Source organism: Quercus lobata, chromosome 5 (assembly GCF_001633185.2).
Source record: "Quercus lobata isolate SW786 chromosome 5, ValleyOak3.0 Primary Assembly, whole genome shotgun sequence".
Taxonomy (NCBI): Eukaryota; Viridiplantae; Streptophyta; class Magnoliopsida; order Fagales; family Fagaceae; genus Quercus; species Quercus lobata.
Genome location: NC_044908.1, coordinates 81,855,936 through 81,883,624, shown reverse-complemented (window position 1 = coordinate 81,883,624; position 27,689 = coordinate 81,855,936). Strand labels below are relative to the sequence as shown.

Genomic DNA, 27,689 nt, shown 5'->3' with positions numbered 1-27,689 from the left:
TTTGTTCAAATAAATGCATGTTTTTAATGATGTTAAAGTTAATAATTGTCTTTCATAATTAAAATCCAGCGAGTGGCAATAATTAATAATTATGAAAAATTAATATACATGTGGCTGTCCGCCACCGATCACTATAATTAATTGCAAAACTTTGTTATTAGCTTTCTCCTAGGAACGAAACAACGAGGAAAACAACGTTGTTATAGATGTGGTCGAGATTCAATCCCATATATGCATGAGTCATCGGTTTATAGTATTTAGCATATTATTATAAGACAATTTATCTTCTATTCGTGTTTGTCTTTTTTAGTCTTTGCATTTCGCTCCCTTGCGTGCTCTATAGAGTATTCCAAGATCGATTTTGTTCACTAGTTGCATAAACATCAAGCAAACCAACAATTCTAATTTTTAATCAATGAATATCTTTTACCTTGCGCCAAACATACTCCCTATTTGAAGGCTAGATATTTTTTTGTCGTGTGTATCCTCCTAACATGAAAATATGCCCCCTCTTTGGTTTTCGTGTCCCGACAATTTAGTATAGTAATGATAGAAAGATATTATGTTTCACAACTTTTAATATGATCTATTGTAATTGGTACATAACAAAAAGTTATAAAAGCACTGTATAAAAGTGATAATACTCAAGATTACATTAAAAAAATGTTGTTATGATGAAAATATTGTTTGCCTAAACTTGCTAATTACAAAATAAAAGAGACTCAAACAATAATCAAACTTGAAGTATTTTATGATGAAAAAGATGATAAAGTAGAGAAATAAGGATAACTAAAAGGTGTTTAAAATCAAACCATATTTTATGAAGTGGAATAATTTTTACAAAAAAAATTGTAACAAATGAATTTTATTTTTGTTATGAGTTTGACACTTTAATTTCTATGAAAGAGAGTCAATTAAATATAAAAGTTTGTGGACATAATTTTTTTTGCCACAACTCTGATATGGGTGACTGTGAATAATGAAGAAAACAAAAAAAAATGAGTTCATATAAAAGTGGCATATAACCACTCACAATCAATCACATAAAAATAATGGTAAAAATTGTACAAGAGAAGTTTTGGTCATAAAATAATAAAGTTAACGGAGGTTTTAGGGACATTAATTTAAGAAATTTTTTATTAAAAAACTTAATATTTTGACTTTTTTTTATAAATATTTTTCATTAAAATTATGTTAAAATTTTATTAAAATAATTTATTAACAATTTTCCTAATTAAGGACACCCATTAAAAGAACGATTATAGGATAAAATATTCTTAAGCTAATCTAAGGTAGGCAAATTAGTTTATCAAAAAAAAGATTTAAAAAAAAAAAGACAAATTAAATTGACAATTGCCAAAAAAAAAAAAAAAAGGTATTGCTGAAAATAACATAGACAAGGTTTACGACGCAGCTGACCCTTTTTGGACCCCACAAAAAGCTTTTTACATTTTCTTTTCCTTATCCCATTCCCACCGCAACCATAGCCGACTACTTCAGTTAAGGAAGCAAAGCCAAATCCACAAGCCATTAACAAAAAATCTAATAACTCAACTATATTGAATCCTTTGGTTTATTTGATTATTCACTTGGCCCCACCATTACTGTATAATGTGACCAATTCCTGTACTTTCTGCTCAGTAAGTGGTAGCCAACCAGAAAAATAAAAAAATAGTGACCCTATACGTCATAGTCCACTATATAATAACTCTTTTATAAGGGCCTAATTTGATAGAGCATCCGTACCCGTAAATGCAAACTTTCCTTCTATTTTGTATAAAAGTGTTATTTTTTTTTTTTTTTTATATTTTACATATCTATTTTTACAAAATATTCATATCAATTTATCAATTTTACATATTTATTTAATAAAATATTAATTTTTTTACAATTTTTTATTATTCTTTCCTCACTGCCTCTCTCTCACCATCCCAATCTAAAACCCATCTCTCCCTCACCGCCTCTCTCTCACTTTCTCATCAACCAAACAATAATTACAATCCTCCATTTCATAATAAAATAACCACAAAACATCCAAACAACGTCTCAGATTTTCTCGCAAACCAAACAACTCAGATTTAAGACAAATTAAATAAAATTTTTCCACCACCACCACCACATAAACCACCATGAACGATTGTGAGATTTTAGTTGCGCCACCACAAATCTTAAGATTTTAGCTCTGACGAAGCACTCGTTCATCACCTCATTACTTCAATGGGTTCTGACGAAGCCAGCGGCGCCAATGACAAGGACAATGAGGCCGGAGTCGGTGAGGCCGGTGACGAGGACTGCGAGGGTTGGAGCCAGAAGGAGACGAGAGAAGGAAAAAGAAGTAGAGAGAAAAACTAAAAAAATGAGAGCACCAGCGACAAGAGAGATAAAAAATAATAAAATAATAAATGCAAATGCTACAGTAACAGTGCATATATACATGGTTTTATAGCAATTGTGTATAAATGAACAATTTTACACCCACTGATGTGGGTGTTTTTTTGTTCAAAATGTGTAAAAAAAAAAACTTTTTATATTTTGCATAACTTTTCATCAACTGATGCAGTTGCTCTTAAATACTTATATGGTAGCTTAATTCTCGTTTGAATCTGGAAATTCACACCAAAGAAAAGTACCAACACCCACTGGGTGGCTTGATAATTAGAGTCTTGTCTCAACATTTAGAGAGGAGTGGTTTAAGCGATAACGCCAACAAAATTTATATGGTACACGTGATATTATTCATTGTCGTCACGTGACATGGGTCCTGAGTATCATTTTTTTATTAAAAAAAAAGAAAAAGAAAAAGAAAAGTACCAACACAACCAAACCAGAAAAAGAAACAAAGGAAATTTTTTCTTGCTAGTTTGAACTTTGAACTGAAAGAGTGAAAGACAGCGAGTTTTGTCAAAACAAAAGCGCGTGTTTGGAACCCAGAAGTAAGGGTTACGTGATTGCATGACCCATGGATGGGCCATGCATGATAATAAGTAAATTCGCTGAACTTTACAAAAGCCTACTCTCGCGCCGTACACAAATTACTTACACTCGCCATGTATATATATTTTTTATTCACGTGGGTTATTATCGTAAATTACTGAGTCCAACACGAGTCAATGTTTTTTAGCCTAAAATTTCTAACATTCGCTTGTTCCCCATATGTGCATGTTTTGATTGTTTTCTATTCATGCGTTTATTTATTTAAATAAACTTTTTAGAGATGGTTTGATAGACCTTAAAACACTCACATTAGTCATTAGTAGATGTGTAATATATGATAAGGGATAAATTTTGTACATTCAACTCTAAAAACATCAATATTCATTTATGTATGCACTGTTATTATTCACTTATAAATCTATTTTTTAATACTTTTTCACTCGAGAGAGCAATAAAAATTTTGATAAAAAATATTTTAATAAAATATAATGTAAAATAGATAATCATATGTGAGTGTTTTCGAAAAGTGAGTGTGTAAAATACAAAAAATAGGTTATTTATTTATTTATTAACATAGATATAACTTTTTGTATGGGCTATGATTCACTGTCATTATACAAAAAAATTGAAAATAAAATTAGTTCAAAATTGAACTGATGCTTGTCTAAAATCAGATTAAAACTATTTTTAGTTAACATGGAGTTCACGAAAATATCAAATTTGAAATTTGTTCAGGGGTGAATATATATGTGCAAACAGTTTTATTCTTAGCTTTGGGATGGAGGGGTGTCCTGGGTTTTGGCACTGTCCAACGAAGTATACATTCTTTTTATAAAACGACCATTTTTAATAATAATAATTATAAATTTAATATAAGGGAATATTTTTAGTTCTAGTTTTTACCTAGTTTTTTTTGGAAAAAAAAAAAAAAACTGATGTTTAGAAAAAAGAAAAAAAAAAGATATTTATTTATTTGTTATAATTAGACTGATATAATGGAGGAGGGAAATTTAGATGTTTTAGAAACACTAAAAAATACCGACTAGTTGATCTACAAAGCTCTTTATAGTCATTTATCATTGATTGACTTGACTTTGGCAATAGCCAATAGCTTATTTGATTTTTGTTGACAACATCCTGTTGAATGGTGGTTAAGGATGATTGTAACTAGAAAAGGTGATATTTTAAGAAATGAAAAACTAATGACAAATAGACTCTACACTATGAGAATACTAAAAATACTATTAGTTTTATGGACAAAATTTAACTACAAAATTGGTTATAACTTAAAACAACAACCTTACTTAATATCTTTTTATTGGTGGCGAATTTTGACAAATTTACAATTGGATTACATTTTCTTCTTATATCCTCTATGTTTGCAAAATTTATAGAAAATTAAAAATTAATAGTTATGTCATTAATAAATTGTTTAAATTGCAAGTTTTTGTAGTTTAAAATTATGCATAAAATATAAACTTATAGATCATATAGTAAATAATATCCGATTGACACAAAATTTGACATGTATATTAAGAGCATAAAGAACATGTCATTTAACGGTTAAATTTTCAAAATATGTAACGATATTTATTTTATTGAGTAAAGTTGTAGCTTTAGATTACAATCAATTTTGTAACTAAATTTTGTCCTAATTTTATTACAAAAACTTAATAAACAAACATGACAAATTATTTCAATTCTAGATTTTTTTTTTTTTTTTTTTTTTTTTGGAGAAGGCTAGATATTTCTATTAAATATATTATGAGATGTCAACCATTTGAGTACAAGGCTTTATAATAAAGTTAATGAAGCCAAATTTGTATCATTAGTTGTTTTTTTTTTAGAGTAAGGTAAGAACATTATAAACGCTATATTAAATATTTTAATAATTATTAGTTGTTTAAATCATCATTTATTAACCATGTCAAAAATGCTAAGACTATTACTAATTTTTCGACAAATGATAATAAATGTAAGTGATATAAATTTAATAATATATTAAATAAATGAAAGTTAGTAGTTTTAGGACCATAAATTATTCTACAACTTTTTTACCACAACTCAAATGTGGCAAATATATGAGTGATTAAACATCACTTACACATGGACCCACTATTTTTTCTTCACCAATCACACTTTGTTACGTCAAGTTATGAAATTTTTTTTATGGTTCTAGACTTTTTCCTGCATTAAACACCCCCCCCCCCACACACACACACATATATAAGTCATGCTAACAGGTGCTCTCAAGACAATAGTTAACAATCTATTTTAGGAAAATTTTGACATCATTTTTATGAGAAATAAAAAAAACTGTTAAAACATTTTTTTTTTCTGTTTCTATAAAGATTTTTTTTTAAATGGATTATTAACCATTACCTTAAGTGCATTCGTTAACATTTTTCTATATATATATATATATGTATATATATATATATATATATCTTGAGATGATTCTTCCTAGGCTGATAATTAATGAGAAAACACTACTATTTTAAGATAAAGTGAGAAAAGTTTTTATGAAAAAAATCTAAATGAATTATTAACTATTTTTTTAAATGAATTATTAGCTATTACTCAACCAAAGCTAGAAAACACTGTACTATTATAAGATGAAGCGAGAAAAGTAGGCTAGAAAACACTGTACTATTTTAAGATGAAGTGAGAAAAGTCTTTATGAAAAAAATCGAAAAACGACGACGCTCGAAAAGATGGAAAGAAAGAAGCGAACAACGGAAAAAGCAAAGCAAGCTTCAGGACAGGAGTCGACGTGTTTTTAAAGCCTCTCTATATACAAATAGAAACAACACATTTTACTTTTTCTCACACTTCAAAAATACCATTCTCTTTCTCTCTCTAAACCCCCCCTCTCTCTTTCTCTCTCTCTCCATTTCACTCCAAAACTCTCTTTCCCTCTCTCTCATATGATTACAGATCAGGCCGCGATTTCCATTTCGATTTTCGAACTTTCTCTCTCTAAAACTCCATGGAATTTCTAGGGTTTGTGTAAGCATTTTCTTGGCGGCTCTGGTTACCGTTTACTTCTTCTTCTTTTTTTCGATGTCGTCGGCTTCGTCGTCGGCGAAGGTTTGTTACAATTCGGAGTGCAAGGAATTGAAATCGGAGCGAGCTAGGAAGGGCTGGAAGCTCCGAAATGGCGAGTTCGCCGACCTCTGTGATCGATGCGCGTAAGCAAAATACTTCTATTTTTGTCTTTGTTCTACTGTTTTGTTGACTGGTACAGTTGATTTTGCACTTTCTTTCTTTGCTTTGCTTTTTTTTTAGGGATTTCGTTGCTTAATTTGGCGTGAACTTGAGGTTTTGTAGTGTGGCTGATTAGTTTAACTTCGAGTTTAGTGAATGCTGCCATGGTTTTTTTATTTTATTTTTTGTGCTAAAATTTTGGTTGTAGAGCTGGATATTAAGCTTGTTAGAAAGTTAGTTTGGGAAATTAGGTTCGGGTTTTGATGTTTTTGTTGCTGTGACGTTTGATTGAGGAAGCTGAATGATTGATTTTTGCATTTTCTAGAGTTGCCTTCTGAAATGGGAGTTGAAGAATACGAAAATTTTATTTGTCTCTATTAGCCGGAAAGAGTTCTTGGAGAATTTTGAGTGTAAAAAGTTAATTGTGCAATACTCGACTTCACCACCCTGGAGGTTTTGAGTGTAACACAAAATATGAACACATGAGAAATTTTAGCTTTTGTTTTCACGGATGTTTTAACGGTTTACTTTCTACATATAGGACAAGACCACAAGGGTAAATGTTACACTAAAAACTTAAGTGGGTTTTGTGTTTTATGGGGAAATCAAATGGGGGTTTTGTGTTTATTTCCCTAAATTTTAATTCAGTGGACTTTTTGATGTACTATTTATTTGGAAAATAATCTTGACGTGTATGATTTGGTTTGGGGGAAAACTTTTTTCCTGTGAGTCTCTGTATATTACTTTCATTCTGAATTTCTCACTGGAACCCCAGTTAAAAAAAAATTGGACCCTTTATTGCATATTTCCTATCTTGTAAAATTGCAATTAATAAGTGGCTGTTTGCTTTGCTTGCTCTAGCCTAATTGCAAGTGCGAATTAATTATTGCGTGTGTGACTGTAAAGTTCTGCAGCCTGCGGGTTAAGTTTGGTCTCGAAGCTCCATATTAGTTCATTATGTGACGTACAGTGACTTGAGGATCTAAATTATTGCCTTATGTATTGGTCCAGTTCTCGTATGATTAATAATTGCCTTAAACCAGTCACATTCTAATTCTGAGTTTGGCATGTGCTTTTCTTTTTCTTTTTTTCTTTTTTTTTTTCTGCTTGGGTGATTCTGCAGCAGAGTTGTATTTGGAAGGTCACCATAAAGATTTTTAACGTTGTGAATGAGGTTCCCTATCTTAACCATTGAAAGAGTTCTTTGAATCCAGCTGATTGTGAAGGAATGTCATATTAAACAAATATTTACATTAGTTTTAACTTTTTATTAGGGCATAGGTAGTCCTCTGCTTCTCATTTCCTAGTTGTTCTTCTCCAATGCCTGGGGATAAACAAAATCTCCGTAGTTTCCAGCATATTGTAATTGTAATTAATATTCTGATCATTTTTACGGTCAAGACATTATTCCTCTAAGAATCATCTTCTTTCTATTGTGCACTTTTCCTTCTTTTTTTTTTTTTGGGGGGGGGGGGGTGTGCCTGTCTATTTCTTAGACAAAAATTGATGTAGGAGTAGGAAGTGGCTGGATTTATTAGAATAATTGATCTTGCAGTGGAAATCCAAACCTTACGTATTGCTGAGGATATAAATGTAAGGAGCACAATTATAGGTGGTGTTCCTTGATGAGTAGATTCAGTTCTTGTTGGTTTGGATGCTGGAATTTGGGGTTTGAGGGCTTTGGGATTTTGGGTATCTAAGGTTCTTGATGATGGAAATATAAATGTTGATGTTTAGATAATGCTAGGGTTTTGGTTGGTAGACTTTGCATAAGTGATGAATTGCATGCAAACGATGAGTGATTGAATGGCTTGTGACGTTTTTGAAAGAGTCATCTTCTCCAAGCATGATTTTTATTATACAACTAGGGTGAAGACTAAGTTCAAAGGAAACTTGATTATTATTGTTATTACACATGATATCAAATGAGTGTTACATGTCTGTATTTATACTACTCATGATCTAATTCTATTGGCTATGCATGGTTAACCCCTATTGGCACTCTAATTTGGCATGTGCTCCGAAGAATTAACCCATGTCATAAATGTCTAACATGCGCTTGAGCTCTAACTAACTCAATCCACTGGTAACTAATGAACGAATATCTAACTCTAACCCTAACCAGCTCTTGGACATGTGCCCAATTATCTTCCCACATAGATTACAACTTTAGTTCAAGCCTTAAAACTGATTGCCTAGATGTCTCCACATGCAATAGAGTCCTGGATTTGGCTTGGTTTGAGTTTGGATGCATTTTGGTCAAGGTTGTCACAAAGTGCAATTTAGAGGCCTTGAACCATTTTGAGTTCCTAATATGATCCTAACAATATATTAGAAAATAACTATATGTTCCTTGACCTTTTAGTCTATTTTTTGCTGCGCGTGTGTGTGTGAGAGAGAGAGAGAGAGAGAGAGAGAGAGAGAGAGCTATTAGGTGACCTCTTGGTCAAGATTGCGGGTTAGATGCTGTCATGGCAAATTGCTATTGTGGTGGATGATAAGGGCTGATGTGGCAGTGCTCTAGAGAAGGGGGATTTTCCTACTAAAGATGAAAAGTTATCTCAAATAGATTCTGAATAACACATTGGACTCAAAAAACATGTAGTTGATTATAACTTCTCTATAATCTTTAATATATATAAAACTAAACTTTGACTTTGGTTAGCTTCTTCTAATGTTGCCATATAAGTTTTTGAAAGCCCACATTTTTTCATGTTATCATTTTAATATATAGATGTGTGTGTCTTAATTGAGTTAAAATTCTATAATGATTATGCATAAAACCTATTATATTTATGCCATTTATTAAAATCTTTTCATATCATATAGTGTGTGTGTGTGTATTAAATGGTATCATAAATAATTCCATATATATGCAATCATAATAAATGCATGTTTATCATTACCGTAATTATTAAATTTTATATTTAGACAACAAATAAAACAAAGAAAAAAAAATCATATTTTGTTAAAATTTTGTGTGCATTGCATGAGTTTCTGACTAGTATTACATGGTTGGCAATAATTCTCCAAACCAGTAACAAGGAAAACTTAATACTATCAGAGAATATGGTAATTTTGGAACAAACTGAGAAAAGTCTAAATAGAAAAAGAAAACCGACATTGCTCGAAAATATGGAAAGATTTAAAGAACAGAAAAGCTCATGAGTTGACGTGTTTATAAACCCTCATTTATATAATAGGATATAATGTAGAAAGTGCGTTACTTTTTCTCTCTCACTCCAGAAATACCATTCTCTCTCCCTAAAACCCTTCCCAACTCTTTTCCTCTCTCGTATAGATCAGGCCATCACGATTATCATTTCAATTTTTGCTCTCTCTCTACAACTCTTTGGGTCTTTGAATTTCTAGGCTTTGTGTAAGCATTTTGCTCTGCTACTGTTAGTTTTCAATGTCGCCAGCTTCGTCATCAACCAAGGTGTGTTACAATTCAGAGTGCATGGAGTTGAAATCGGCCAGGAAGGTCTGCAGGCTCCGAAATGGCGAGTACGTCGAGTTCTGTGATCGATGCGCGTAAGCAATACTTTTATGTTTCTTTGTTCTGTTTTAGTGTTTTATTGACTGGTACAGAGGATTTTACTCTTTCTTTGTTTTTAGCGTCTCTTTTTTTTTTTTTTTGGATTTGGTGGTTTAATTTGCCGTGTTTTTGAGGTTTTGTAGTGTGGCTGATTGGTTTGGGTTCTAGTTTGTTGTGTGATGCCATGGTTTTTTAGCTTGGTTGTTTTGGGGATTTTCGCTAAAATTTTGGTTGTGGAGCTGGATATTGGCTTGTTAGAAGGCTTATTTGGGAAATTGGATTTGGGCTTTGATGTGTTTGCTTCTGTGAAGTTTGATTGAGGAAGCTGAATAATCGATTTTTTTCATTTGCTTGAGTTGCCTTCTGAAATGGGAGTTGATGGATATGGAAGTTCTTTTGAGCATTTTTTTATTGTAGAATGTGTTTTTGATGTGCTATTTAGTTGGAAAAAAAATCATGATTTCTGTGATTTGGTATGGAGGGAACATTTTCCCTGTGAGTGTACATGTGTATTACTTTCATCCAGAATTTTTTCTCTGTGAGTGTACTTGTTTTTATTTATTAAATTGTACCCTTTATTGCACATTTCCCATTTTGTTAAATTGCAATTAATAGGTGGCTGTTTGATTTGCTTGATCTTGCCTAATTCCAAGAGGGAAATAATTAATGCAAGTGCAAATGTAAAGTTCTGCAGCTCGCGAGTTAAGTTTGGTTTGAAGCTCCATATTAGTTCATTATTTGATGAACAGAGACTAAAGGGTGCTAAATCGTTGCATTATGTATAGGTCCAATTATCATATGATCATTCATTGCCTTAACCATTGACAATCTGCCTGTGTGTTTGGCATGTGCTTTTGCTGTTTTTTTGGTTGCTTGGGTAATTATGCGTTCAGAATTGTGTTTTGAAGGTCAGTGTAAAGATTTTCAAAGTTGTGGAGGAGGTTCCCTGTTGTAATCCTTGAGAGGGTTTGTTGAATCCTGCTGATTGTGAAGGGACTGTCAAACCAAACAAATATTTACATCACCTCAGACTTTTTCTATCTTGAAAGTCTATGACAGACTTTGCCTTTTCATTTACTCAATTGCTAAGTTACAACTTTTTATTAGGGCCAAGTTAGTCCTTTGCTTCTTATCATCTAGTTGTTTTTTCTCCAATTTTTGAGGATAACAAAATCTCTGTACTTTCCAGCATATTCTGCTTGTATAAGAATCTTCTTTCTATTGTGCTCTTTTTCTTCTTTTTTCCTTTTTTTTTTTTTTTTTTTTTTTTTGGGGGGGGGGGTGGGGGGTGGGAGTGGTTCTAGTATAAAAATTGACATAGGAAGTGGCTGGTATTATTAAAATAATTGATCTTATAGTGGAGACCCAAACCTTATGTATTGGTAAGGGTTTCAATTAGAAAATACCCATATGTTCATTGAGCTCCTTGTCTATTTTTGCTAGGGGTGTGTGTGTGTGTGTGAGAGAGAGAGAGAGAGAGAGATCTCTTTGTATAATTGCTGCATGTGTGTGTTCATACCCTTGTGTTCCCGTATATAACTGATTGTACCTGCCTTTTCTGTCTGTATGTTTATTTCTTAGGGGTGGATGCATAATCTAAATGGGCTACAATTTATATTTTGTCTGTTCAGAACAAAATTAGTTCTTAGGATAATTCTGTGGCCTGAAAAGAAAATCTCAGTTGGTTCTGACTTAGCAGGGACATAGCTTTTGACCGTGGAGATGAATATTTATTTTATTAAAGAAATTAGGAGTTTTTAGATATTTGTACTCTGTAATTTTTTTAAATGGATGATATATTTAATTGAAAAGAAGCCTTTAGCCTATCTAACGTTTTGCCATGTTGCTTCCTGTATGCTTGGTTGACTAATTTTTATGGTTTGAATAAAATTTTCCATTACTTATTTAAAAAAAAAAAGTTTTGTCATGTTGCTAATCCAATAGCATAAAGAACTGTTAATCTATTTTGTGATAATTTTATTCTAACTCTTTAGTTATACAAAATCTGACTCTAGTTTTATTTGACATTAGTTCTGTTTATGAGGAAGGAAAATTCTGTGAGACTTTCCACTTGAGTTCTACTGGTTGGAGGTGTTGTGAGACTTGTGGGAAGGTGAGCTGGATGTTTATTTCAGTTTATTAATCTTCTTTAAAGGTGTGATAGATATCAAATAAGTAAGTTTTCATTTTCCAATTAAAAGTTTTTGATTTCTAGTAGACGATCTAATGGTTAATCTTCCTTTGCAGCAAGTTCATTGTGGATGTATTGTTTCAAGTCATGCATTTACATTGTTGGATCCTGGAGGCATTGAATGCATGACGTGTGCAAGGAAAAATGTCCCTTGGGTATGGTTCTATTTGGCTTTCCATTCTTGTATTCTTTTATATGCATTTTTTCTTTTGTTGTTTGTTGTGCCATTATTTGATTTTGGGCAATTGTTTGCCTCGGAGTTCTTGCCAATTTACTACCAGTTGCTTTTGATTGAGAGTATTTCACTAATTTTCATTGGCTAGATCCTTAATTAGTGTTGTATGACTGTCAAGTTTGGAAAATTTTCTACTTAAAATCAGTCAAATTTGATGCTTAGAGAAATAAAAGGTAAATGTTTTTGGTATTGCTTAGATTGAACTTGGCTACACTCATGAATTTCATGCACCACATGTTTGGTGTGAGCTTGAAACTCATAACTGTTACTTCAATTCAATAAACTGTTCATTTACTCTTGAAGAAGGTAAAAAATTGCCTCATCTCAGGAGCTGGAGATACTGTTTTAAAGTTCTTTTACTGTTGCTAAATGTCAAATTGGGTAATCATAAAATAATATGTTTAACTTGCATAAAATTATTTATAGAGGAGGATTTTTAGCCCTATTCTGTTTGACAAGACAAGACTCTGTAGAAACGCGAGCATTTTGCACTGCATATGATCTTTATTTTGTCTAACAATAATTGTCAAATGAATTCTCACTGTTTGGTCCATATACTATAAGCCAACCTTTGAGTGAAAATCGTTTACTCATTAAAAAAAAAACGAAGTGAAATGACATGGCATCTCATAAATCATAATTGAGGCATTTTCATACATTACATTGTCCACTGATCCCTCCTGTCCTCTTGCTTGACTTTTTTTTAAAAAAATTTTGTTATAAATAAATAAAATTTGATCATATGATAGTGCATCAATCTGTTTCTATATTCTACTCATAATGTTTTTCCAGATATTTAGTAATAAGTAAATTATTATTATTATTTTTTTTGAGAATCCAATAAGTAAATTATTGAGACACTATTTTGCCATGGTCTTCTTGCTTTTACCCTTCTTTTTCCATAGTTATTTGTTAATCTAATGTTTATCTGCTTTTTTCATCCCTGGCAAAATCTTATCATCCATATATTATGAGAAACCGCTTAAGGTCTTTTTCACTCTTTCTTGTTATTGCAACATAGCATTCTACAACTCTTTATGGGATATTTTTGAACAGTTTAAACTTATGATGAGCAGATAAGTTTCTCATATGATCAAGCAAAGGCATTACTTGCATTCAAAGTGATATTTAATATGTGCAAGTCTTGCAGTTTATGTACTATTGATTTTGTTATAACCGTGTTTTTATATACTGCATTTCAGTCAAATCCAGCATGGCCAACATCTCTGTGTTTTCATTCACCTTTACAAGAGAGACTCAAAGACCTATCTGTCAAAAATTGGAATCAGTTGGCTGGATCAGGTCCTGTACCATGGCGGCAGGCACCGAGTTTGTTTAATTCTTCTATACCTGCATCAGAACAGTCAAGATTTCCCTATGAAGTTGACATATCAGGTGGCATTAACAAACTTAATGCCAATGATAGATTATCTGCCTCTCCCTTAGAAAAAAAGAAAATTGAGGATCTTTCTGAAAGATTAATAAATGGAAACTTGAAACTTGGTGCACGGGAAATATTCGACAATGGGAATGCAGGTATGTGCTATGCACTTTATTGGATCATGATTTAAAAAAAAAAGGGGGGGGGGGGGGGGGGGGGGTTTTCTGATGACCTCCTGTATTACTGATTCCATGCTGGAGAATTTTCCCGCAGAAATAACTGGTGGAATGGCTGCTAAGTTTATGTGAACTTTGTTGCAGGCATTAAGTCTGAAGAAAACCACAGTTCATGTTTATCTCAACAGTCTTCCTCCTTAAAGGAGGATCCATCTACCCCACAATTTGGTTTGACTGCACCTCATGCATCCCCAAATGAAACAAATGCCCAAATCGGGGTTAGTAGAACTCATTTGCGAACAACTCCTACACCTCTTCCAAAGCAGTTTCATGGTAATTTACATAATAGAGTTGACTTGTATGGTGAAGCTCAGGTTCGCAATGGAAGGCCTCGAGTGGATGCACGAGGAAGAAGTCTCTTACTTCCTCGGTACTGGCCCAGGTTTACTGATCAAGAGCTACAGCAAATATCTGGAGAGTATCCTTTGATTAAATAACATGTTCTTCATATTTTAAAGTTTTGAAGTCAATTTAAAATATTATATTTTCTAATTAGCCATAATTGTAAATAGGATTCTTATCAGAATTTCTGCAAAACCTATTTCAATTTATGTTAATGGGCAAGGATTTGCTATATTTGGTTTTTGATGCAAGACCTGTCTATTCATTCTATTTACAAATCAGCATCATGTAAGCCTTAACCACATGGGAGTTCAAATTCTGTGATCACTCCTTTGTTTGAGAAAATGTTAAGTCATAGTGATGCTGGGCGGATTGGGCGTTTAGTGCTTCCAAAAAAGTGTGCAGAGGTGAGTCTGATGGTGCCCCAGTTTCAATTTTGAATTCTTTCAGCATTTCTATTCTCTAATCTCTTTAGTTAAAGAAAATATTCCTAATTTTCTCATTTAATGATCATTAATGTTGATGCATCCATAGGAAGAAAAATTCAGTCAACCACACCATGTCATGAGAAATGACATGTCTTAGTTCTCTAGTTTCAATCTTTTAATGTTTGAATGGAGAATTGCTCACATGGGTATGGCTCCAAAGAAACCCTTAGTGGTGTTATACCTTGAGGTCTTGTGTTCAAGTCCCAGACATACCTGTGGTTTGTGGGCTATTGCAGGTATCTGGGGTTTACCCAGTCCTACCATGTGGGAACTAGACACTGTTGGTAGAAGTATGCTTAAGCGTGAAGCGCCATAGCTCAACGCTTTTCCCCTGTAAAGCAAGGCACACTTGCAGAAGTGTGCCCTTTTTAGGATTTTTTATTTTTATAAAATAAACCAAATGTGAAATGTGGTGATATGTGCTGTAAGATGGTTCCCTAATTTTACCTTTCACTTTACCTTTTTGGTATGATGTCAGTGTTCCATATTAGGATCTATGACTTGAGTATAATTCTCCTTTTCTGACATCTAGTTTGCTTAGCAACATATAAAGTGATGTGAATTGTGGTTGTAATGGTGGGTCTGTGGACAATGATTGACTGTTTATGACGCTGATAATTTACAAAAAAACTAGGTTTGTTTTGTTATCAAAGGAAGAAAACATGACTTGGTTATAGAAATTTAAATCTTTACTGGCTGAAATGGTAGAACAACAGTTAATAGTGAATTTAGTTTTACTTTTCTAGCTCTTATATACTGCAATATATAACAGCTATACTAGGTTATAGAAGTTCCATGTCATACTGTTGAAAACCTGAATGACTTCTGTGGCTGTCATTCCAGGTACCATGTTTCTTAGATTAATTTATTTTGTCAAATTGGTTGCATTATGTTTAGTGTAAGTGCTTGATGACCATTGATATTTCTTGAAGATCTTATCTTAATTTGGTGTAAATATTTCTAGAAGATCTTATCTTAAATTGGTGTATTAGTTTTAGTTTGTTACAACTTCCTATGGTGATAATCCTTGTATAACACTATTCATTCACCATGAGACAGGCCTACTTTCCACCAATTTCTCAGCCTGAAGGACTACCTCTTAAAGTCCAGGATGCAAAAGGCAAGGAATGGATATTTCAGTTCCGCTTCTGGCCCAATAATAATAGCAGAATGTATGTTTTGGAGGGTGTTACCCCTTGCATACAGTCCATGCAATTGCAAGCAGGAGATATAGGTAATGAAACCAAATATCCATAGAGAGCTTTTGGACATTGTGGTTGATTAAATTTTCTATACAGGTAGAATGGCAACTTTTTCATGCTCAGCTCAGTATGCCTGTTTCCTACCACTGGTTTTCTATTTTATAGCTCTTTAGACTTGGTTTTGTGGTGCTTACAAATGCTTGATTGTTGTACATTTCAAGCATGGTTTTGAGTTATTGTAAAGCAATTAAGTGCAGAATGTTGCCTGTTAATTTATGTTGGCCTTCTAAATGCTTTTATCTTGAGTTTTGGTTTAATGCTTTTATCTTTAAGGTCATCTTCCCAGTACATGTTGTACTATCGAGAATTCATATTTTTCTTGTTTTGGAACTGATGATTAATTTTATTTTCTCAGTAACATTTAGTCGATTAGAGCCAGAAGGAAAATTGGTTATGGGATTCAGAAAGGCTTCAAATGCTCCACCATCTGATCAGGTTTTGCCTTATACAATAGCTTAGCACCTTATTCTTACTGTACATCTGTATGTGTAAGTGTGTAAGACAATGGGTTTTTCAAGTGTTTATTTCTACCGTCTAGGTTTCACTTTATGGTTTTTTGGAATTCAATTTGCTAAAATGTTTTACTTAGCAGTTGGAAGTGTCTGCTTTATGCTCTAAGAACTGTATTATTGCTCCTGACTTTATGTTGGATGATTAGTTAATTGCTGATTTCTTCATCATAATAACCAAATTCCACAATTCAATTGTGATATCAGTTGCTTTGTTGCATAATTTTTTTAGTGCAATAGTTTGTAGCCTTTAAACATCTGGTTTGCAGAAGGTTAACAGGTTTAGCTTACAATACATCACTTTTATGCATATATCTGTTGACAGGACCATGACTCTAATAAGACTATGAATGGAGTTTCTACCCATGGAGATGTAAGTGTTAAAAAAACTGGAATTGTTCAAATTGATTTTAACATTCATCATTTAAAAGATAGTTCAGAATCACCTATCTTTTCATCAATCCAACAGGCTGAATTGGCTGATCCTAGTTCATGGTCAAAAGTTGATAAGTCAGGATACATAGCAAAAGAAGTACTAGGAGCCAAATCATCAATCTCTAGGAAGAAAAAGAACAGCACCTTGCGTGCAAAGAGCAAGCGCGTAAGAATTGAAAATGAGGACCTGATACAGCTGAAGATAACATGGGAAGAAGCTCAAGTATTACTCCGCCCCCCTCCTAACCATCTTCCTAGTGTAGTGGTGATTGAAGGCTTTGAGTTTGAGGAGTATGAGGTACTGTAGTTAATGTTTGTTTTGTGTAAAAGATTGAACTGCTAGTGATTGCTTGTACATTTTTTCAGCCAAATGTAAGATTTATGTATGATTGTCAATGATCTGCTTTTGCTCCTGGTCACAATTTTGGAGGTGGTTCTATTCCATAACTCCAATGTTATGACCATATTCTTTTCCTTTTTCCACACTGTAATAGCGTAAACTGCATTGTGCTAATTTGCCATGACTTGTGACATGCTATGCTGAGCCTGATAATTGGGTGGTTATGCGATCTCTGTAGTTTGGTGGTACCAACAGAATGTCTTTCCAGTTGTAAGAACTGACAAATCAAGAGGGCTGGATTGATTGGGAACTTTTGTTGATTTTGTTCTATTCCAGAATCAATTTCAATGGTTATAGTTAGAAGTGTAGTTACTTTGTTCTAGTAATGCTACTAATCTGCCTTGATGATCTAAAATTTCTAAATAAACACTGCTAATGTGGACATAACAATGACAAAGGGAAAGACTTCTCCTTGAACACTCTGGTGTTGCTACCATTGATCCTACCAATTTTCATTTGGATTAAAGAATATATCATGATCTGGCATTCATCACACTCATTTAAAGTGTTGTTTATTGTCACAATAAGAGTACTTTTTTCTTGCCAAACAGCAAAGTGGGTGACCCCCCCCCCCCCTTCTCTCTTTTTTCCCCTCTTTTTCCAAGAAAAACAACACTTGCTAAATGTTGAACCCAAACCTTCCTTTATTGATGAGGGATAATTCTAGAGGCCAGTGGTATGTCTTCTGTTGTATGTTTGTTGTCTTATGAATTGCCACTTTTCTTCAGTGTTTTCTTCTGTAATTGATTAACAAGTGAAACGTTTCCTTGGTAAGTACCCTCTATTTTGATTGCTGTCGTCTATTATTACAGGATGCACCAATACTTGGGAAGCCAACCATTTTTGCTGCCAACAATTTGGGGTAAATCACTTACCTTTCAGTGCTCAGTCTTGTATTGAGATTCTGTGATGCTTTTTTTTTCCCTGCTCATAGTTGTGAGTTACTTCTTAAGTTCAAGCATGCTCAGTGTGTTTCTATTTTTGGGGTATCTTGTTTGAAATTGTTTTTCCTGGGTAAAAATGGTGTCTAAAATTTTGCTATGCAAAACGATGATTTATTTTCTCTAAATAAAAAATCTCATACATGTTTCAAAAATGTTTTGCCAGGGTCAAAGTGGTTTCTAACTTCTACTGTAGAAAGCAGTGAAGAAAATACTTGTTTTTATGTAACTTTGCATTCTGTGTTGGATTTTGTATTATTGCACACTCTATAATGCCTATATTGAAATGTGTGTGTATATATATATATATCTTTTTTTCAGTTTTGAGCTTTCTCTGTATTATAATAGACATGGACTGATTTTCCTTGTCTCTTTCCAACACTGTGTTCCATCTATGTCAGTGAAAAGATTCAGTGGATTCAATGTGAAGACTGTTTTAAGTGGCGCAAATTGCCAGCAAATGCACTTCTTCCGTCAAAGTGGACCTGTTCTGATAACTCATGGGACCCAGAAAGGTAGACCATCATCTATTTCTATATCTGAAACATGGGCTTTTCATCCCATCTACTTCATTTGAGTGTCTTATACCATCTTGTAGCCTATATGTGCATTCAAGATGAATATGCTTTGCTTAAATGAAGAATTTACTTCATTCATGTTATTGGATGGCTGCTCCATGATATGTTTGTATCCTCCATGATATGTTTGACATCTCTGTCATTCCCTTGATATGTTTGTATCCTCTCTGCTACCAGATCCGTGTGTTCTGCAGCACAAGAATTGACAGCAGAGCAGCTTGAAGATTTGCTACCTCACTGCAATTTAGGTATGAATTGCTTTAAACAAATATGTGTCCTATATCCAGAGCTCATCAACCATTTATGATTCATGAGGACTCCAAGCAGGCTTATGGTCGAGCATAGCACTAAAGGACTCTGGTTTCTAGACTTTACTACTATTTCTGTGTGTGTGTGTGTACCTGTGTGCGCACGCATGTGTGGGTGTTCTGGTAGTGAACTGCCTTCCATTGCCAATCATCAAATTTGCTACTTGTCATTGTGTTTGGCAGGTGCTACCAGGAAAATGAAGGCTACTAAACGGGACCCAGATAATGTTGAAGCTCTGGAGGGGCTTGACACTCTTGCGAACCTAGCTATCTTGGGAGAGGGTGAGACGCTCCCAGCATCATCCCAAGCAACAACAAAACACCCCCGACATAGACCTGGCTGCTCGTGCATTGTGTGCATTCAGCCCCCTAGTGGGAAGGGCCCAAAACATAAGCAGTCTTGCACCTGTAATGTCTGCCAGACAGTGAAGCGCCGTTTCCGCACCCTAATGATGCGCCGTGAGAAGAAACAATCAGAGAAAGAAGCTGAAACAATTCGCAAAAAGCAGCATCAGCAGCAGCCACGGCAGCTGCCAGTGCCTGAGAAATTGCAGGATGATGATTCCCTGCTATATAATAATACAGGAAATAGTAGTCCGAAGCAGATCAGAGAGATCAATGAGGTTTCTGATGATGAACCTAACAAGATGAAGTCGTCTTCTTCGCCTTTTAAAGGTCAAATTGATCTGAATATTCAGCCGGAGCGGGAGGAAGAGCTATCACCTGGTTCTGATTCTGGCAGCATGATGAAGTTGCTACAAGATGCTACTGAGAGGTATCTCAAACAGCAGAGATTATCAAGCTCTGGTGGAAATTCATCAGCCAATCAGTCACATCCAAGTGGAGATGTAGCAGGGGGAGAAAAGCTCGCTAATATTATCAACCTTGGAAGCAATCATTCTGATGCTGATGAAGACCGTTCGGTAACTTTATCATAAAAGCATCAGCATCCACTCCGGCCACCGGATAGATTAACTTCTACATGTATACATTTTGATCAACAGCTATGTGGGGACTGTTGGTATTGATTAGGGCAGTTTCTGTTGTACATCCCATATTGGCTTCATGCATCTTCAGGTCTGTACATAAAGAAGAGGAGTAGGGAGTGGTCACATGGTTGAAAAACCAATTAGGTGCTTTGATGTCCTCTCTACAGTAATATAAATTGACACCAAAATGTTCAAGTAGGGAGATAATATATAATTGCAACTGAAGTGGGTACTAGGTTGAAGCTATATAGTTTCTTTTTAGTAGCTCACCTTGCTACCCTCATCCAGAAACATTGAGGATGTAATTTTACTGTGTTTTTTCGGCCCAGTATAAAAGAAATTGCTTTTTTGGTAAAATTAATTCCTTTGTTTTTGGTAATTGTTGGCATTTAAATTCACGTAATCTGTGAGACTGACAGGAAAAAGCCGGATTCTATTCAAGTCATTATTGTTTAATTTCAAGTTTGTTGGGAAAAATGTTGGGAGCTAACATGTACGAATACTGATAGTTGGTATGGCAATCATTCACGTTAGCGTTGGTTGAAATGTTTGTGTAGAGGGTTAGAGCACCGTACTCAATATCGTGATCTGAGGGTAGAGAGTTCTCATTGCAGCGATACTTTGCACTCATGAACTGAATTGACTAACTGAACTGAGTAGAGTCAAGTATTAAAAATTTATGATGGTTCATTTTGAACATTAAGTCAAGCTCGAGTTAAGTACCAAATAAGATTGCATTTTTAAGTTTGAATCATTTTTTTGTCAAATAAACTTGAACTTGTTCATGAGTTACTTAATTAACTAATTCATTTATCGTATTTAGTAAACATTACATCTATATTATTCCGAGTGAATTAGATTAGATAATTTTTGTTTATGAACTTATAAATTAGATTTACCAACCTTGTATCATAATTTTACTATAAATGAACTATTTATATTATAATTTGATGTATTATGAATCTTTTTACAAACTTATATATTCAAAGATGTTTAACTTGTTTGTTTGAGTAATTTTTTAGGACAATGTTTTTTTACAAACTCCCTTTGTATCTTTTTATTGGATATGAATTTTTGACAAATTTACCATTAGATTACATTTTCTTATTATCTCCTCTATGCTTACAAAATTTCAAGAAGATCAAAGATCAAAACTATGTTTTCAATCGAATGTTTAAATTTTAAATTTTTGTAATCCTAGATTATGTATAAAAAATAATTTAATGGATCGGATAGTTAACAATATAAAAAACATACAATCCAATGATTAAATTTTTATAACATGTAGCAATGTTAATTTTTTATAGGGAGTTTGTAGGGTTTTCTTATAAACTAGTTTGTAGAAAAAGTGACCAAATCAAAACTTATCTTTGAGCGTTTTGTTAGTTCTTTTATTTATATATAAATTACAATAAAAAAAAAAAGTTAGAAAGTCAGTGAAACTTTTTTTTACATGGAAAAAATATTGTTTGCCAGGTCAAAAATTTTAGTCGAAGAAAAGATCATGCTAAAAAAAAAAAAAAAACCCTAACATGAAGCACATCGCAAGCGCATAAGTTGGTAAAATAAAACAACGGTTGTTTTGGCCAAAGAAAATGAGACTATGCTGAAAATAAACCAATCATGAAGCACGTACCAGGCGCATAAATTGTATATACAATAAACGATTAGTAAGAGGATAGCCATTAAATGAAGTCAGGGTTTATAGAAGGCAAACTGCAGTCGTATGCAAAAAAAGAGAAGTACTGAATAGTAATATCTTGAAATGACCAAACCTCTGAAAAAATAATAATGCTACACTCCTGTCATTTACTAATTGTTCAGAGTCCCAAGCGGAAAAATCTATGATCCAAAAAAGGTCATTCATTTGGGAGAGACTGATTCCCAAATTTAAGTTCATTTTGGATGAGGAACTTCAGAAAAGCATTATCAATGACAGATTTAGTTTCCTTCCAGTATTTTTTTAACTGGAAGTCTCATTTTATTTTAAATACAAAATGACAAATGTTAATAAGTTTTAATTTTTATATTTTATTTAATTAGTGGGTGATATAACAATTACTCATTAAAACAAAAGGAGATTCCTCTTTACAAAGTACCGGAGGTAAACCAACCCCATTCATGACTTATAAATGACGATCCCGTAAACTTTAAAAAACAAAACTTTACTATCACAAGCAAGAAAAAGATGCAAGTCTTCATTGGACAGCACCAGGTCTTAAGAACTCACAAGATACTAGCAATTGCCAGGCAAACTTTCACGGAGAAACCTACCAGAAAACCTTTCACAAATAAGACAGAAATAGGTGATGAAGTAGAAACCAAGAGTTGGAAGGGGAACACTTTTCAAATACAAGCAATAAGGACAATGCAAAAAGTGACATCTCTTTCAAGCATTTTGTTAAGGCTGCTTTTATTCAGAAAAGACACCCTTGTACAGATTGTTTATTCACACAGAACTCCAATCCCCACCCACTCTTCCCACTCACCTTTTCATCAGAAAGACAATTAAAAAACTGACACTTGAAATAAACAGCCTATGTCCGGGAAGATACAGCCTTAATGGACTACTTTTTGACACTATAATTTGCATTGAAACCAGAACCTTAATCCAACATTCAAACAGTAGATTCTTCCAAATCATATCACACAAAATACTTCAACAACCAATGAGTGTAATTTTCAGTCTTGAATGACTTATACGCCTGCTTATCCTCCACTAAAGTTTATAGCTCAAAAGAAGCCACCTACTTTTTAAATGCAAGAAGATTGACAATAACCTTGTTGCCCCAAAATGTGTTTCAACAGTTCTGTAATCAGGGCAGTCATTACAGAACTGTGTTTGATACGTGATTAAATCTTTACTACAAAATAGAATCAACTAAATATTTCAGCACCTAGGAACTCATACTTTCATCAAGATAAAGGACCAACTCCCACCACAAAAAACAAGAAAGAACTGAATATAATGAACAAAGAAACCATATTGAGTTCTTCCACATTATCATAAAAATACCATATCTTTAAAGCACGAATCAACATTCAGAACCACTAGACAGCCATTCTAAATGTATAAGCAGTCACAAATATGGAGCTCTTACAATCATCACCGAGGATCTACCAAGAGAAGTTGCAAAATGCACAAAATACTTCATCTAATTACTGAAACAAAAGAACATCGCCCTTATTTACATGCTTACCAAAATCAATCAAGTACCAGAATTAGGCAAAGCTGCCATAAATGAATTGAATGATGAATCCAGATCAAAAAGGAGCTGCCTAGCCTGCTGCTCTGTCAACTCATCTGCTGCACTCATCCTTGACAACCTAGAAAGCCACTCCCTCATCTTCGTCTTCCCCTCGAAATCTGGTGGAAGAACAGCAAACTTAGTAAGCGAAGCTGAGAGTTCTGAGAGCACAGGGTGCACCTGATCAACTGCCACCATATTCAACTTCAACACGTCCATTGCAGTAATGAAATTCGTGGTACATTCTGCCACAATTTTAGGGTCTGCCATGGTGGATGCAGCAGCACGGTGCTCCACCGTGGCAGGCACTCCAGAGATCACCAGGCGGTTTATAGCTGCTGGGCAATCCATTTTATAAGTATCTGCAAACCTCTCAATGCTTGGGACTGTATCTTTGAGTGTAGAAGCTAAGGTCTTAAAATGGGCAATGAGTTTTTGGCACTCTGTTTCATATTCAGATGGGGATATTATATCACGAACATAAGCCTTTTCAAGCTTCTCGGTGGCCTTAATTATTGCATAAAGCTCGGCAAAGTTATCATACATTTCTCTCTCACGCTTGTCATTCCATAGCTTAACCTCCATTTGGGTATGTATTCTAATATGATATAAATATAGACTAAGGGTCTTATTCTTTTTACTTTTTGGATGAGTTTGGAGGATTGGAGAAGAGAACGGGACACGCGCAAAGAGAACAAATTTTCTTCACTGAAACAGAAATCACAGAATAAGACAAAACATAGTAAGAAATCCAATCCTTTTAATTTTCTATACGTCATCAAACGGTGAAACAAAACATTGTAAAACGAAATGGATCAGCTTGTTCAACAATCAGCATAGAAATCCTAAACAAAAATAGAGGTTCAGTTTTTTGTTGCAGAGAATTTAAGAGAGCAAAAATTTATAAGTTTGAAGCATAAAGTTTTGGCGAAAACATAGTAAGAAATCTAATAACTTTTTTCTTTCCTATATTTCATCAAACAGTCAAACAAATCATTGTAACACTACAAATGGATAAGCTTGTTCAACAATCAGGCATAGAAAGTACAAACCCAAAAACCTTCCAAGCATAAAGTTTTACTTATATTATCCCAATGAAGCTTTAAAGACTCCAATCAAGCAAGCATAATTTCCCTCCGTTTTCTCAGCAACCAAACAGGCCAAGAAGCTTAAAGTGTGAACATTAAAAGCACGCAAGTAAAATGCAAAAATTTATAAGAATCAAAAACCCAGATCGAAACCCAATACCAGGAAATAAATAAATAAATAAATACTCAAATATAAGAACTCCGAAGACTCCAATCAAACAAGCATAATTTCTCTGCTTTTTCTCAGCAACCAAACAGACCAAGAAGCATAAAGCTTGAAACTTTAAAGCAGACAAGTAATATGCAAATATTTACAAGAATCAAAAACCCAGATCAAGACCCAATGAATCAAGAAAAGAAAAAAAAAATCACGGGCAATGAAAACACACAAAAAAATAAAAACCCAAATTACAAAACTTTACCATCAGGTCTAAGTTTTGAAAAATCAGCATCTGGGACATGCAAATTGGGGTCTCTACATGAGTTTTTGTAAGAGAGAGAGAGAGAGAGAGAGACTTACAGAAAGCGAGACGCGTTGTTTTGAAAAATGTGAAGAGGGGTTGTGAGTAATGTGTCGGAGGAGGTGATGAAGAAGAGAGAGCTTGCGTGTGGGCTCGCACATGTTATTATTGCTGCTTACGGCAGCGACGTGTAGCAGTTGAAAAAAAAAAAAAAACATGAGCCAGGCTATACTATGCAAAACGCGACCTTTTTCGGTTCTTCTAACCTGTACTGCCGGCACATTTAGTTTCATGGCCCTGCGTGGTCACATCCAAATCCATTGGTTGAAAAAAAAATAAAAAAATACAGCACATATGTAATAGTGCAATGACGGAAATTCTAACATCATTTATTATGATTTGAGGCTAGGCAGCTAGCAATAGTGCACACATATAATAATAATAATAATAATAATAATAATAAAATATCCGTAGGAGACAACAATATTTAATGTGATTCTATCAACTTCATGTTTACATTCTTGTCAATCGAAATAGTCTAAGTGTGTGTTTGGTTCTAAATTAAAAAAACTAACTTATTTTACTATTCAGCTTATTTTATTACTATTCACAGGTTTTATTGTATTTTTTGGTACTATTTATGAGTCTTAGTATATTATTTCAGTTAACTTTTACATTTATCTACAGTATTTTTAACAAAAAGTTTTCAGTGTTAGGCACAAAGTATAAGTAATAAATTTTTGGTGAAATTACATTTCTACTTCTTGGATTGTTTTCATTTTTTTTTAACAAACAAGGGTATCCACATAGATCAAGTTATTACAGGGAGGATTGTTTTCATTTTGGTTCGCTTAAAAGTTTGAACATTTTCATTTCCATTTCTCAAATTTGATTTTATTTTCAAATTACACTTCTACCACTTGGATTGTTTTCATTTTGGGCTTCATTGTGAATCTCTTCTAGCCATGTAGATCTCAACTTAGAAATTGCAGCCCAATTCCCATGTAACCTCAAAAGTGCATCGACCGCCTTATTTTTTCGTCTCGAGCTATATTGAGTCTTGTAATCAAAGCCCATAAAATTTCACTATCCCCGGCTGTTGATCCATTATAGAGATCCGCTGCTATAAGAGATACATCAAATGGCGATAATCTATTCATATTTGAAATTTCCGTCCCAATAAAAAATTCTGCCATTTATTAACATAATCAATAATGGTCATTAGTTCCATCTTGCATTTTTATCTTCTCACCCTTGAGTTCCACTAGTATGAGCTAAGGAGTTGTTGTCCATGTCTTGTTGATCTGAATTCTGAACCTTGAAATAGTGTTTATAAAATTTCCCTAGACTAGATCTAAATCTTTGTTGATTGATGATGACAACATGTTTGTATTCGATGACATGCAATGAAACACGATAGTTTAAAATTAGTGTTTATAAAATGTTCAAATAATAAAAAAAAAAATTAACCCTAACCGTTCAATCCATTTCATCGTATTTAAAATTTTTCTTTTGTTTTTAAAATGTTTGGATGATGATTGCATGACATGCCAATGACCACTATAATCTAAAAGACAAACTTATCAGTTAGGGTGGGTGGGTGCTTAACACCTTTCTCTTTTTGTAACTTAACATCTGATGATAGTTCTTAAATTAAGTCTTATCCATATAATTTTAATTTTTTAGGAAGTCAAAGCCATGTAAATTTTAAATAGTATCTAGGAACTGAAGCTTTGCAATTTTCTTTTTATTTTTGATCAATTTTAATTATTCAATTCAATTAATGGAATGAGGCATTTCTTTTTTCATTTTTTTCCAAATTAAATAAAATAAGTGGCTACTCTATATAAAACTCTTGATCTAGGGGTACAAATGACTTTAGTTGAACTATGCATTTTAAGATATATTTAACACGATCTCATCCATTCAGATGGATTTTGACTCAAACCAAACTCAAAGTTCACCCAATGTCACAATCTCTCACAGGTGGAACTTCAAATATTTTTGCTTTGAGTGATCAATTTTAATTATCATAATATAAAAAATATTGCGATTACTCTTCACATATTCATGTGGACAGCCTTACAAGTTGAGATGACTTTGTTTAGGAAAATATTGTACTATATTGCATTTTGCCTTACATAAAGATTAAATCAATGCCTTTACTTTAATTCAAAGTCACATATTTTAACTTGTTTATTTATTCTAGTGGCCTAAAGTTAATTGTCTCATCATAAATTGCAGCAATCCATTTTTTTCCAATAAGTTTTTTTCCCCTTTCTACAATTGCAAGTTTTGGGGTAGAAACTTATGCATATAACTCTAAACATACATGTTTTCTTTTCATTAATGAGTAGTAGGATGAACTGAAATCTAAAAACTCAAGTATCACTTGCTTATCACAGCCCTTGGGGGTGTGGTGCGTTGGTAGGAGTCTCGGACTTAATTACACCTGCAAGTCTAGGAGTTGCCGGGTTCGAGTCATACGCTTTGTAAAAATGCTGTGCCACGACGCAGATAGCCCTAACATGCCCCAGGGTACCCCACACCATCAATAAGTGGATTTAAGTGAGCCGAGTTAATGATCATATGCGTGAGGCCCTTTTTTTGTTGATAAAAAAAAAAAAAAAAAAAATCACTTGCTTATCACACTTCTCAAGCCAATATTTTCCTCTAAAAACTCTAAAAGGTGCGTTTTATCTAATATATTGTGACCATTGTATCTTTCTATCTCACATGTTCATTTAAAACTAATTGCACTCTTATAAGCCTACTTGACTTTTGTCAAAAACCATGTGTTAACATGATAACTATTATGAAGTTTATGACTATAGCCAATAGGCATTATTTGAGCTGGACTTTGCTTAAGAATGCTCGTACTCCCAAAAGTCACAGCGCTTAAGCAACATTTATTTGTA

At 33.6% G+C, this 27,689-nt stretch overlaps 2 protein-coding genes across 3 annotated transcripts; one reads left to right on the top strand and one right to left on the bottom strand.

Moving 5' to 3' along the window:
• Positions 1 to 6,047: 6,047 nt before the first annotated feature.
• Positions 6,048 to 20,335, top strand: LOC115988679 (B3 domain-containing protein Os07g0563300-like). The gene is given in 17 exon segments (XM_031112280.1): positions 6,048 to 6,125; positions 9,548 to 9,675; positions 11,711 to 11,792; positions 11,927 to 12,025; positions 13,308 to 13,641; positions 13,807 to 13,940; positions 14,037 to 14,140; positions 14,375 to 14,471; positions 15,612 to 15,786; positions 16,170 to 16,249; positions 16,649 to 16,696; positions 16,793 to 17,056; positions 17,971 to 18,020; positions 18,501 to 18,614; positions 18,855 to 18,925; positions 19,169 to 19,903; positions 19,906 to 20,335. Coding segments are annotated over 17 exon segments (2,571 nt in total). The 5' UTR covers positions 6,048 to 6,119; the 3' UTR covers positions 19,956 to 20,335.
• Positions 20,336 to 22,943: 2,608 nt separating this feature from the next.
• LOC115992855 (vacuolar protein sorting-associated protein 28 homolog 2-like) lies at positions 22,944 to 24,965 on the bottom strand. Of its 2 annotated transcripts, none has more exons than XM_031117090.1 (2): positions 24,831 to 24,965; positions 22,944 to 23,930 (listed from the first exon to the last, which is right to left on the bottom strand). In XM_031117090.1, exon 2 carries the CDS (start codon positions 23,805 to 23,807, stop codon positions 23,184 to 23,186), a length of 624 nt encoding a protein of 207 aa, XP_030972950.1. In that variant the 5' UTR covers positions 23,808 to 23,930; positions 24,831 to 24,965; the 3' UTR covers positions 22,944 to 23,183. The 2 variants fall into 2 exon arrangements, with proteins under 2 accessions (XP_030972950.1, XP_030972951.1); XM_031117091.1 differs by lacking the exon at positions 24,831 to 24,965 and adding an exon at positions 24,733 to 24,821.
• Between the last annotated feature and the right edge of the window lie 2,724 nt (positions 24,966 to 27,689).